Raw genomic sequence first — 13,781 nt, 5'->3', positions numbered from 1 at the left:
GAAGACAGACACTTAACAACTGAGCCACCCAGGCACCCCTGTTGTTGTTATTTGTTACCCTAAATAATGTTACCCAGCCAGATTTATTTCCCCATCTTCATATACCACAGTCAGTGACAATTTAATAAAACTCTTTTAACTGATGAATTTAGGGTTTTCTACCAAAATGCCACTTAGTTCTTTAGGAAGTTTCAAAATAAGATCTCAGAATGTTATAAACAATACTTATATCATTGCATAAAGATGAACTTTTTCAAGGCAACTCATTTGGAGTGCTAGTCATTTGGATGAATTAGTTATAAATTATTTACATTATCGATATGCCTTATATATTTACTGATTTGTATTGTCATTGAAAGTGTCATGAGAACATGCTTCTATTTCATTTTTGTGGTAATTTAATGATAAATCAGTTGTACAGAAGAACGGATAACCTCGCCAGTTATGCATGTGGAAAGATAGCATTAATTGTTTCGTACCAGTGAGTAACCTTAAACTTACCAAAAAATCTCTGAACATAAATCTCTGATAATTATAATAGATAACATAGTAATGACTGCTATGGTGTACTGTTTATTAAGGATTTTCACAAAGGTTTTCCTCTTTCTAAAATCTTGTTAAATGCTGAAATTGGGCTAGCACTGCTCTTAGTGTTTAAGAAAATCTCCTAGAGACCCGGTTGCAGCAGTACTCAAATTATCAGCTGTAGTCTGGGGGCTAGAAAAGCCCAAGTGCCTAGTTTTTGAGGAGAGCTTTCAAAGAGCTGGTGTAAGCAAGCATCGGTGCCACTAAAGCTACCATCTGGGAGCACTACGTTTTTAAGGGTCAGAGGTTCACAAAGACTTTTCATATACCAGTGTAAGTGTTATGGTGTTCGCTCTTAGACAGAAGCAGACTGCATGCATTCCAGGTCATGCGGACACAAACACAGCAAGGTCTTAGTCATACGTGAACAGAACCCAGAAGTAATCAAGAAGTCAATGAGAGCATTAATAGTTCAAATATTTTTTTTGAAAATTTTTATTTCTACTCAGTTTTATTGAAAATTTGGTTTGTGGACTGAGTTGCAATATACCTTTTTTCCCCTTCCATAGCTTGATCATGACTTAAAACACGCTCATGAACTCCGCCAGGCTGCATTCAAGCTCTATGCCTCTCTAGGAGCAAACGATGAAGACATCCGGAAGAAGGTGAGTCTGGGAGAGGGGCGTCCCCCAGTCCTGACAGCCAGCAGGCAGGGAGTGACGTCAACCTGAAAGTCGTGGTGAAGAGCACTAACAGTGACTGTTTGAATATAATAAAGCAGAGTGACTAAAGGCATAATTGAAGAATGAATGGGACCCGGATTTGGGGGTTGTTTGTTTTTAGAACATAGAGTGGCATGGCCGTGCTGGAATGACAAATAACTGGTGTGCTTTTTTCTGTCATTAATATGAATTATTATGTTGCACATTTTTGCATGTGTTCTGATAAAAATCAATTCTAGCACTGTGAAGCTTTAGACACCTTGAAAGATCTAACACTAGAATTGTAAATGTTATTTATGGAAAAACTTTCCAATGCCATTGAGAAATTCAAATCTTTATTGTATATTGTTCTTTGATATGTGGCTTAGTTATGTTTTGATTTTTTTTTTGCTGCTGTGCAAGTTTGATGTGAATAAAATCTTTGTGGAATAATGATTTTATGTTTAGTGAGTGGTCATCTGAATTTTCCAGTTCTCAAAAAAATGTGTCACTGGTCTAGCACCTTATGTTACTACAGCCTAGTCTAACACTGAACTCGTGTTTTTTATAGAATAGTTCTAAGCAGGGACTAAAGGAAAGTGATAAGCTCTGACCTGGCTGCCTCCACAAACCAAAAGGCTGGAGCTTACCACTCAAAAAAATTACATCATCTAATAAATTTTACACATGGCTTTTAGGAACATCAGTAAATTGATCCACCTAATCTGTCTTGATGAATTATAGCAGAAAGAGGAAATTGGGCATTATTTATTGAAACATGGTGATTTGTTATCCTCCCATCTAAAGCCCTGTGAGGAAAATCAAAAAGTATTGGGAATTTACCATGATTCAGAGAAGTACTTTGGGCTTGTATAGAGAGAAGTAGGGGAAAAACTGTAGGTTTATTGAAATAAATTGAAAAGGAACCATTATTGAAGGAAATCGAAATAATAGCAGAGAGATTAGATATGTGAGTAGCTTTGATTTATAAATCAGTGCAGAAAACACAACTAAACTGAATGCTTTCCATGTATCTCAATTTAGTTCAGTTAACAAGATGTTTTTGACTTGAAGTGTTTAGTAAATATCTATGAAAATCCTTTTTGACACTTCTTTCATTTGTAATCTGTTACTTCAAGGCGGCAAATATACTAATGATCTGATATTCCCTATGTGTAAGCATGATTTATGGATGTTGATATTGATATGTTTCATTCAGCTTAGGTACATGGTATATTGCAAGGGAAGAGGCTTTTATGGCAACTCATATAGATAAAACATTTTTAAAAAAATTGACATGGACTGTATAACTTAAATACATAATGATTTGGTTTTAGATGGTTATTAGGCCCATTGGGAAGAGAAGTATTTTACCTATTCTTTTAGCTCAAGAAGGCTGTGCCATGGACTGAAAGGGAGATAGATAGATGGACCATAATGGGGGGAAATAGGATATCCATTTGTACTTCTTTGTACTTTTTTGTTAATAAACTATTGTTTTGGAATTAATGACTTAATTTGTGATATCATGTTCTAGAAATACTTGCAACATAATAGTCTGATCAGTAGTCTATTAAAACTTGTATTCATAATGTGTATGATTTACTGGTAAGGCTTAATCCTGATAACTTCTGTAGAAAGATGACAAATAAAGAACAAGTTATAATTATTATAGTTTTTTGTGTGGTAAAGAAAAGATACTGTGACATTCTTATGTAATGGGGATTTATAGAGTTTTTAGGAAGATATTTAATCTGGGAAATTAAGTGTTTGAATAATTTACAGTTTATAGCAACTACTGAAGAGAGAAATTGTAAAACAGAAAATATAAAATAATTTTGTGATAAAAAATGCATGAAAATGGTTCTTAGGAGTGGGGAATCTTTATTTTCAGTGTATAAAAAATGGTAAAATGATAATTCTTCCTTTGAATGCATTTATTTCTATTCCATTTCTTTGTCAAAATAATTATCTGGATAGATTTTTACTTACTTTCTCCATGAAATATTTAATTACTTTTCACACTTATGCCTTATAAACTTTGATTGTATTCCCTTTTTGTGTAGATTCTTGAAGACAATGTTTATTATTGTTTTATTTTTTCATGCAATATTTATGCTTGTTGAGATGGAATTTCAGTTTATTGAATTAATGAGTGGAGACTCTGTGAAAGAAATTTTAAGGGCTGTAGACCTGTTCTCCCCACTCCTCCAAACAAAAGCAATGAAAAGCCTTTTTGTTTAGGATAAAAATATGAAATGTTAATTTGGTCTGCCTTTTAAATGAAAAATGAGAATGTAATTCAGTAAATACAGAAGATAATCTATATATCCCATTACCCTAAAATGGCCAGTTAAAGAAATGAGGCAAAATGAAGAAGAGAAAACCAGAGTAAAGAGGTAGAGATGGGTATACACAGCAATAAAGGAAAAAGATACAGGCCTTCTCTCGTCGTAGATTTAGTCTGTCTTCTTGCTTCCAAAGACTTCAAAAGTCCTGCTGTGGTTTTGTTTCTTGATCATTCTCTCTGGGCTGGAAAAAATGAAGCTAAGGACTGAACATGACCCATAGATCAGAAATTTACCACTCCTGTGTTGGAGTGGTGATAGTGTATTCCCATTAAAAGAAACCAACTGTGTAACAGTCCTTGGAACTTAATAAGCACTCAATATTTGTTGAATAAATATAGAAATGAAAATGCAGAAACCATACACAGAGTGGCATTTCCTTTAATATGCTTGAATCTTTCAGTATCCTTCTGTGCAGAGCAAAGTTGGTATTGGGATTCCTGGCTTTGCATCCTTTATCACTCTGTGGTATACTTATAAATTTCCCAGTTTCCCACAGTGTCCTGTTAGAAAGTGAAGGAGGGTGGAAAAATCTGCAGTTGAAAGTGGGGAACATTACTCTTGGCTGTGACATAAGAAGGGAGAAGCCCAAGGAAAGATGAAGGACCACTGTGCTTGACAACAGGTGTGGTCTGGCCATATTCAACTTAGAATAACTGAAAGATTTTGGTTGGAGAAAGCAAGGGCAGAGGCAGGAATTGAGAGCTCAGTGGAAGAAGGGTCCTGGGCACATTAGCAGTAAGTGTACTGGCAGCAATGCCAGGTAAAGATTAGCTGTAATCTCTGCCATGGGCAAAGTCTAGTTTCTAATGATGGTCTTAACCACATGCTAATGCTGATTAAGAGGCATATGTTTGGTTAGTGGGACAGTAACAAAAGAAAGAAATTAAGATACCTAAGATTACTTCAAATACTGCCATTCCCAGTCAAAACTCCAGTCAGTGGTTAAGTCCTTCAGAGGCAGCAGTGGCAAACAGTCCTATAATTGTGAAGCCAAGTCCTTTATAATAAAAAATGGCTCTTAAGAAGACCACCACTTGATTAATATCTGTTGATCATCAATTAGGTTGGAAATTTGAAAGGATTGTTTCACTTTTATGCTCTTCAAGGAACTAGTAGAATGTATCAGAAAGAGAAAGTGTAAATTGAGGAAAACTGGAGGTAGTAAATATAAATTAAAATTCAAGGAAGTTAATAAACTTAACATGGTGTGATTTTTATTTTTGGTAAAAGTAAGGCACATTACAAATGTTAGGTGTAGTGCTACTGTAGCCTTTGCTCCTTTGAGGTATCTGACTGATGGAGCCTTACAGAAAGTTTTCCTCTGCATTTTGAGAGCTTATATTTTAGCTGCAGATCCATTTTGAGGAACTAGAATGTAAGCTCCATTGAGAGCAGGGATTTTTTATGTTTTGCTTATCACTGTCTTCCCAGCATCTACAACACTGCCAGGTGCATAGTTGGCACTAATACATATTTGAAGAATGGATGAAAAAAATGAATGAATGGAAAAAATGAATGAGTGGACAAATGGATGAGTGAACCATATTGTAAAATTGCATTAAGCACCCTTAATCCAATTATATATGGGTGTTTTTGCATTGAGATCTTAACATAACTTTATTAGCAGTTACACAGGTTTGTAAAGAGATGAGCCTTAAAATACAGGAAATCTATATCTGACCATATAATCAAGGGGGTTCACTGCATTTAGCATAGAGAAAATGTAAGAATCTCCCATTTTTCAAAAGGCAGACAATTCCAAGGGTGTGTCTTCTCATTTTGATAATAGATCAGAGAGAACATGTTTTATGGTATGGTAGTTTAATTTTGAAATGGTTTTTACTATTAATTTTTAGGGGTTCTTTTGATATATAAATGTATGAGTTTAAAAAATTTATAGCATTCACAACTGTGAATCTGGACCAATTTTTTGTTTTTTTCCCTGTAGGGATAAAGATACGATTTGGTTTATAGGAATTAGCCTCTTAGAAATCAACCTATTCTGCAAGTAATATATATATGTATAAAATATTATCTGAATATCAGATTTTTTAGGATTAGTGATTTGATTCTACGTTGATTGATTGAACTGCCTACATTGTAGAAACATTGTCCGGTGGAAAGCAGAGGTGAGATAAAGAGCAGTAAAACACAGCCTTAAAACTCAGCATTTATAATAAAACCTCAGTAAGTCAGAGAAAAGAAAGAAATGAACAGAGAAAGAAAGAAAAAAGAATTTGCTAGGGGCTCAAAGAATTATTGGGAACTAATTAAAATGAACATGGTGATATCAATATAGCTATCCTTGAATCAAGTTAGAAATGAATAATTTAATATTTTTGGTATTTTTAATGTTTTCTAAATGCCTTTTTATATTTTCAAGAATTGAAAACATGAACTCTTAAGTTTTTTTCCTTGGGGCAGAAAAAAAAAACATCCAGTCACAGATGTTTTACATGATAAATGTGAAGAAAGTAGCCAAGGGTGAGCTGTTTTTTCTTTTCCCAACTGAACAGTGGTTTTTGGTTTTTTTCGTTTGTTTGTTTGTTTGTTTGTTTTGTTTTTTAAGGCAGAGAAAATTAATTTTCTTTTAAGAAAAGAAAAGGAAAACAAAGAAGGAGAATTTGTCTTCTACGCTCTTTTTCCCAGCAAAGGAAGTTATATCTGCAGGGTCATTGTGAGGATGAGATCTAAAGTATTTAAAATATTTAGCAGGGTGACTGTAAGTGCTCAATAAAAGAAAGCAATTGTTAGAATATCTTAAATGACTTAATTGGAAGAGTAAAAATAAATATATATTTTTAAGTGTATTAGAAGAGCTAAATAGCATTGGAGCATAAATTTTAAAGTTTGCAATGAAGATAGTGATGCTTATGCTATAAATTTCCAAAAATATTATTCATTCTAGTAAAAAGAATATTTATACTTCAGAAGCATAGGCCCTTTCTTTAGTTCATCTCTCATTAAGGTGAAGATGTCTTTTTACTCTTATATTTTAAAACATATTTAAAATACTGGTTTTCAAAACTGTTTGATGCCATAGCTATAGTATGTTATCCAAAGCACCAAATATAATATTTTCTTGGAGTTAAGTTGAATATTGCAATATAAATCAGTAATTGGTAAAATGGTAGGTAATAGATGTCTCTAGAAAATTGAAGAGTTCAAGTTTTACCTGATTTTGGTTACCTAAGTGCTGCTGTCCATGATTGCCTCAGATGTCATTTCTCCAAAGCATCATCATTTATATAAAATCATATCTCAAACATATGTTCAAATTTTGAGCAAATACAAGTTCTTCTGTATTTTTAAAGTTATAAGATTTTAAAATATATTGATAAACACAGATTAGTTTTTCCTTATATTTTTCTGCTATAAAAAACTTAAGCATTTCACTTTTGAACATTTTTATCATGGGTTGTAGGTAGATTTTATTACTAGTTGGTTTTCTGGGTAACTAATTATACCATGAATTTCTATTTTTAAATATTTTTGCAAAGTTCAGTAATTTTAAATGGTTATTTAAAAGTCACAGTGTGAAAATTCTGTAATTGTCTCTGCCATGAAATCGGGCAGATGCAAGGAATTATTTCTGAGCCTTGGCCTGCATTTTGAAACAAACGCCTGAAACGAACATGTTGCAAGTTTTCGACGGTACCACAGAAGTGGCACCCTTCAGGACTTGGCTTTGGTACTGAATAATAGCAAATTCGTGCAGAATTCAGAATTCCTTGACTTAATCTGTGGTTAAGTTGTTAGTTATCTTCTTAAGGCTAATCTACCAAAGAATTTTAAATGAACTCTGCAACATTCTTTCATAATGGTAAGTATTTTTAGAGTTAACCATGACCGTACCAGGTTTTGCCACTTGCCCACAGTATTGAGACCCTTGGCCTTCAACATACTGAAAGAAGCAAACCTGGGAGTGATAATGCTATATACATAATAGAGGTATTTATATAATCAAGTAATGGATTTTTATTTCAGTTTCATTAAATGGGGACATAAAATTGAATATTATGTTATTTGTGTTGTTGTAGTTGCATAAACCATTAATTATAATTCTTGTTCTTAAAATGTGAAGTACAAGTCGGTTATTTTGTTGTTTACAATCTAAGATGAAAACCACGAGATGGGTTAAAACATGATCTTTATTAGATTTTTGGAACTAAAATTAGTTTTCAGAATGTTCTGTCTGGAAATGAATGAAATGTTTGTGATGATACAATGTGGAATAGTAGACCTTGAGAAAATTGAGTTTGTGATGAGCCAGGACCATTGCTCATACCACTTTTTCCCATGATTTTAAATGCTAGCACAGGGCTTGGCAAACTGTACCCTGTAGGTACTTAATACCTATGTAATAATTCTATAACCCGCCAGTTCAGAATGGTTTTGCGTTTTTATATGGTTGGTGGGAAAAAAATCAAAAGAATATTTCCTGACATTTGAGAAATAAATTAAATTCAAATTTGTATCCATAAAGGTTTTTTTCCTACTTTTTGTCAGCTTTATTGAAGTCTAGTTGACAAAATGTTCATAAAGTTTTATGGAATATAGCCATATTGATTTGTTTCTGTGTTGCCTGTGGCTGTTTTGCATTTCAGTGGCAGGTTGAGTAGTTGGCAACACAATCATATGCCACAAAGCCTAAAATAAGTTTGCCCACCCTGTGCGAATAATGCATAGCTAAATATAAATGATCATAAACCAGTTAGATGAAAAACTGTGTTTCCTGTTTGCCTCTTTGTAATGGACTATAGAAAGAAATGGGGCCACACAAAAGCCAGGGGAGGGTGAGATCAATTGTCTAACTTCCTGACAGAGAAGCATCAAGTGTTGATGACATGTCATGGTCACTGGATACTTTTCTACATGCTGATTCCCTTGTTTGAATGATTTTGGCATATAATGGACCCCAGACAAATTGGATAATGGCTATACATTGGTTTATGGTAGGAAACATTATTATATCCTGTGTATTGGTCAGCAAAGTTGCCTGAATAAGATATTTCCCCATGTCAAAGAGAACAATAAAGGTCCAGTTTGTGTATTAAGCAAACATCTATTCAACCTTTGTGACGTATGAAGCATTGGGTTATGTGCTATGGGGGCATAGAACAATTACATAACTCAGATACAAACATCAAGAGATAATCTGTTCAGGAAATCTGATTTTAACATAACTGCTACCATTTATTGAGCACTTACTATGTGCTAGACACAGTGGTAGGCATTAGCACATTATCTCCCTTCAGCCTCATATAACCCTGTGAGATAGCTGTTGGCAGATCAGGAGATAAGCAATTTGACCAAGGCCACCCAGATAGTAAGTGACACCAACTACATTCTATCCTAGTCTCTGACTCCAAAGCCCATGCTGTTAACTGTTACTTTACTCATGTAAAGTTAAATGCCATTACTAGAGCCAAATTATGGTATGAAATGGCAAGAAAATTCACAGGAGAATGTGCGATAGTCAAAGTAGTTGAAAAAGAAAACGCTGTGAATTGAGAGAACTTAATAGCTTTTATTAGCTGGTTGCAAAGCATCAGATTCAGAAAAACGTGTCTATTTTCTCACATAGCTTTTGGTACAAAGTAGGTAGTTAGATGCTTTTATTATTCCGATTTACTCATCTGGCATTTATGATATGTACCTCCTCCTTTGTGTCCAGGAATGAAGAACACTGGTGTGTACCTTTTAGGAGCTCACAATTTAAAGTATTTAAGGAGATGAGACACTAAATTGCTACATAATAATTCCAGAGCCTCATGTGGGATAAAAAAGTGTTGTCCACATTGAAAGCCAGTTTTGCCATGATCGGTACAGCCACATATGATTAAGATATGGCTGTAATTAAAATAGCCTATTATGAATGAATCTGGAAGAGTCATTATATAATAATCAGGGTATGTCAGTTTCATCAGTGTATGTCATAGTATAATATATATTATTTACATTAATATTATTTAGATAATATATCTTATATAATAGTCTCATCTGAAATAAGAGTATTTGAAAGCATTCTCACCTTCTCCTTCTAAAATATTAAAATAAGTTGTTTCAGAAGTTTTGACCCACAGAATGAAGAATCTTCATATCTCTGTTCTTTCTTTATCATGTTTTTCTAAGGGCACTGTCTAGATGTGATCACATTATGAACTAATGTCCTAGAAGCATCCAGAATGAATGATGTAACTGAAGTGCTGTTTCAGCATTTTATTTTGTAGATAGCTTCCTTATGAAATAGATTTAAACTTAAAGCAATATTTTGAAATCCTTGTATCTTCTTTTAATAGTTATCCCTTGTCAAACAATGTTTGTAACTAGAATGTAAACTCCACAGAAGCATTACCTGGCAAATAGTGGTTGCTGTGCTTGTATTTATGAGTCAGTTGTGTAAGTCTGGACGTGAAAATTCAGCCAGCCAACCTGTAGGATAATTAAGGCTGTTGCATGCACAGCTGTGTATATAGAGGATAGGGATTGAGCAGGACCGTTGTGTTGCACAGTTCTTGGGGCAGTGCTTCATTCAGATCCCTGGAAAACAGTAAAAGGTGGAGGGGAAGTTTCTAGTCCTGTTATTTAAAGTAACTTTTTTAATGGTTTTATTTATGTGCTAAAATGAAAGAATAGAATTCAGCAACTATTTATGTTTTGTTTTGCCATTAAGCTGATGATTGAGTTTTTAAAATTGAACTTTTGAACTTTTATATGTAAAGAAATAGTTTTTGAGAAAGTGTTGACTTATTTTTAGATATCATAAGTATTTCTGACACGCTGTGTTTGGTTTTATGAGAAGGAAAGGTTGGGCCAACTTCTTTCCAAAGTGTAGAGAAGTTTAGAACTTTGAGTATTTCTTCTGAACATTTTAACATTAGTGAACACTTAAGTTGCTTAGCTCTTAAGAGGAGAAAAATGTCCTGAGGTACAAATTACAAAATACCACTTAAAGAGACTTAAAAGCAAGAATGAAATCTATAAGGTTAAGAATGTGTCCACTGCAAGAACGATCTCTCTTCTTTGTCCTCCACTCCTAAAATGAAGTGAAACCATTCCCATTTGGCCTGTAAGAGGAGTTAGATGTTAATTTAATTCAGTTCCTTTAGGGAAAAGGACCAAAAGGAGGCCTTGTAGATCAACTCTTAGGATGTTTGGGCTTTTACTTCTCTGGCTGAGAGAAGTTAACTATTTCCTCCCGCCCACTATGTCCCAAGATCATGGAGTTTGAGAAATTTGATATGAATGTTGGAGTGGGTAGCAATGGAAGACTGAGAGAAGGGAAGAAAAACTTTGTAAAAATGTTTCCTGAGACTCAGGAATATAATGGGTTGATCAGTTATTTGTCCTAAGAGAAGCTGTGTATCTTTTAGAAAAAAAAAAAAGAGTCTTTGGTACAAACTACCCTTTATTTTAAAACTATTTGCTTGAGGAAAATGTCAAAATCTTACGTTGGAGTAGCAGCAAAGATACTACATAGAATAGACTGTGGGTGGGAAAGCCTACAGTTCTTATCCAGAACAGATGGGGTTTATGGCCTGAGAACCGTAGAATATTCCGTTTAGTTAGTATCTACAGAAGCTAGATGCTGATTCTAGAATGGAGATAAATCATCAGGGAACTGAGTTGAAAAATCAGTGGAACTCACCCTTGTGGCTTTTTTCACAGTGTTTTCTTGGCTTACCTTTTCTTCGCTGGCTTCCATTCTCTCCCATCTTTGGCATTTTTACCCCCAACTAAAGCTGAATCATTGATTTTTATTCTCTCTCTTTGGGGGCCTTATGAATTGTACCTTTGTCATTTCAGTTTATTAATGATGACCTCTCGTCTTGTATAGTATATTAATTTTTATCGGCCTAGGATGTCAGTATATAGGCTGTTCCACAGTACTGATAACATTTTTCTTTTCTTTCTTTCTTTCTTTTTTAAGCACTGGTAACTTTTTAACTACTTTTCTCCCAGTTTTCTAAGTCAGATCTCAATTTAGTTACTGAGGCTAAGCAAAAAATCTCATCCTTAAGCACAGCAAGTGAAATGGACTTCTCACTAGAAGTAAGAAAACCCAGTGGAGCCCTACCACTGTCCCAGTTTGCCTGGAGAACCTTGACCAGGGACTTAATCTTCCTGAATTTCAAAGACCTCAGTGATGAACTGAGGAGGAGTTTATTTCTAAAACCCCTTAAGATTTTAACATTATTCAATTAAAAACTTAACTATACATGTATTTAATTCATTCGGATAGTTATGTCTGCTGCCGTCAGTGGCATTGAGAAGAATGCAGTCGAGGAATTGGGTTCCCAGGTGAACGTCTCTAGGATCAAGCATTGCAGCTGCCCCTAGCTTGATTTGTGGAAGGCCGCGTACTGTTGGGGTTTGTTTGTTTTGCTCTTCTGTTTTAATAAGGCATGGGTATAAGGGTGTACTCAGGAATTATAAATATTAAGTGCATTTCCATTATATACATAGCATCGTGCCTTTCAGTTAAGTATTTTGTGATAAAATCAGTATGGCTACTTCCTAAAACCTAGGGAAAGTTTGGTTTTCCATTTTTAAGTGTGGAGCCCTCCTCAGGCCCCTATTGATTCTACTCAGGCTACCAGATCAGCTGGTTGTACATGCTTATCTTACTCTAGCATCTAACTTGTTATCTCATAACCCCTCTCCTTCCTCCGCAGCCTCTACCATGTTTCTAAAACCAGTCTCTTGACTGTACTGACATTAGACCTTGTGTTCATAGAACTCATCTGCTCAAAAAAGATGTTTTATGAGGAGCTGGACCTTAAATAGGTGACCCCTGGTCAGCAAGACTCAACTTTGTATCCTGGGACTTGTCTACACTGACACTTGTGAATTGAAAGGGATGCCATCCATACCCAACAGGGTGCAGTGTCCATTGTAGATCCTTTTTCCTTGCCAGACCTACTCTTTGTTCCTGACCTCCCTGTTCCGCATCTTTCTTGGCTGCTTAGTCCCTGCTGCTGTAACTAGACTTTCTGGATTTGCTGCCTTATCCACTTAGATCTTAGTTCAATTCCAAGTCTTTACTCTTTCTAGCCAGTTCTCTCTTGTCATCCTCTGTGAAGACTTTCTGGGAACCTTTCACAAAAGCCTACCTGGAATTAAATTGTATTTGCCTGACCATTGTGCACATTAGTATAAATAGTTGATGTTAAGAAAATGCCTGTTTTACTATCCCAACTCCCTTGACCCCAAGTCCACCCACTTTGAATTGTTTGAGAAGTTTCTTGACACCAGTAAGAATTTGCCTGGTTTTTATATTCTCTGCTTGACCTGTTTTGATCACAGTTCAAGGTCCAATCTGAAGTTGCTAATACCTGGAAAATGCTTCATCCTCATTCATGCTGGGAGAATAGTTGGGCCCTATTTTTAACTCTGACTCTTCCAGTTCTTTTTAGGCTCTCAGGAATGGGTGGTATATGACTTGGCCACAGCTAAGGTATGAGTCCAATAGGGCTCATGGAAGGCTAGGGAATTCCCTTGTAAGTCAATGCCATTTTCATCTTATGAATGTTCCCACGTGTGCCATGAACCTTAGGATTATCTGGATTCTGCATTTTCCCCATGCCCCTCTAGCCTACTGCCCTTTTCTCTCACAGGCCATAGGGTTCTTCTGTCCCAATGGCAGGGGCCTCAGATCCTTTTCTACTCCTGCAAAGAGCTACAGTGTCAGAGAAAAGAGCTTAGCAAAAGCATATAGTCACGAGCACTAAAGATACCAGCAGAGAGAGAACTTAGCACCTAGTCCATTAACCTAAAACTTCATCAGTTTATGATGCAGCATTTTTATGTGACTTAATTCTGTAGTTAAATTTACAACCCAGTCCACTAGAAGAGCAGAAATAGAGAAAGGGTGTCTCCACTCTGAAGATTCAGTCCACCTCTTATATTCCTGGCCAGGCACAGTGTCTGTGTAACAGAGGGCCTGTCCGCCTGCCCACCCTTCCTCTTCCTTTCTTTTATTCCTTCCTTTCTTCCTTTTTTTTTTAAAGCAAATTCAGTAAGCTATGCCACAGGGCAGATTTGCTGAACTGTGGCTGAGGAATCTCCAACCAGAACCATGAGGCAGAACAACTTGAAGCTTTATTTGACATTGCTCTTATATTCTGGAAAGACCTAAGATCCTTTACAGGGGCTGGGACTTGGCTCTCTGTCATTATCAAGGCTTTGTAGCCCAGTACAG

The 13,781-nt window shown here is 35.4% G+C and overlaps 1 protein-coding gene across 3 annotated transcripts in view; it reads left to right on the top strand.

Annotated features, from left to right (window-relative positions):
* Positions 1-13,781, top strand: part of ARMC8 (armadillo repeat containing 8) — a 117,700-nt gene that overhangs the window by 72,674 nt on the left and 31,245 nt on the right. For all 3 annotated transcript variants that reach the window (XM_046002007.1, XM_046002006.1, XM_046002010.1), the window contains one exon: positions 1,095-1,190. In XM_046002007.1, coding sequence (XP_045857963.1) covers positions 1,095-1,190 — 96 coding nt within the window. The remainder of the gene's footprint in view (positions 1-1,094; positions 1,191-13,781) is intronic.

The sequence above is a fragment of the Meles meles genome, chromosome 4 (genome assembly GCF_922984935.1).
Source record: "Meles meles chromosome 4, mMelMel3.1 paternal haplotype, whole genome shotgun sequence".
NCBI classification, from domain to species: Eukaryota; Metazoa; Chordata; class Mammalia; order Carnivora; family Mustelidae; genus Meles; species Meles meles.
Note: the sequence above shows the minus strand (reverse complement) of the source record. Positions and strands in the feature narration are given on the sequence as shown.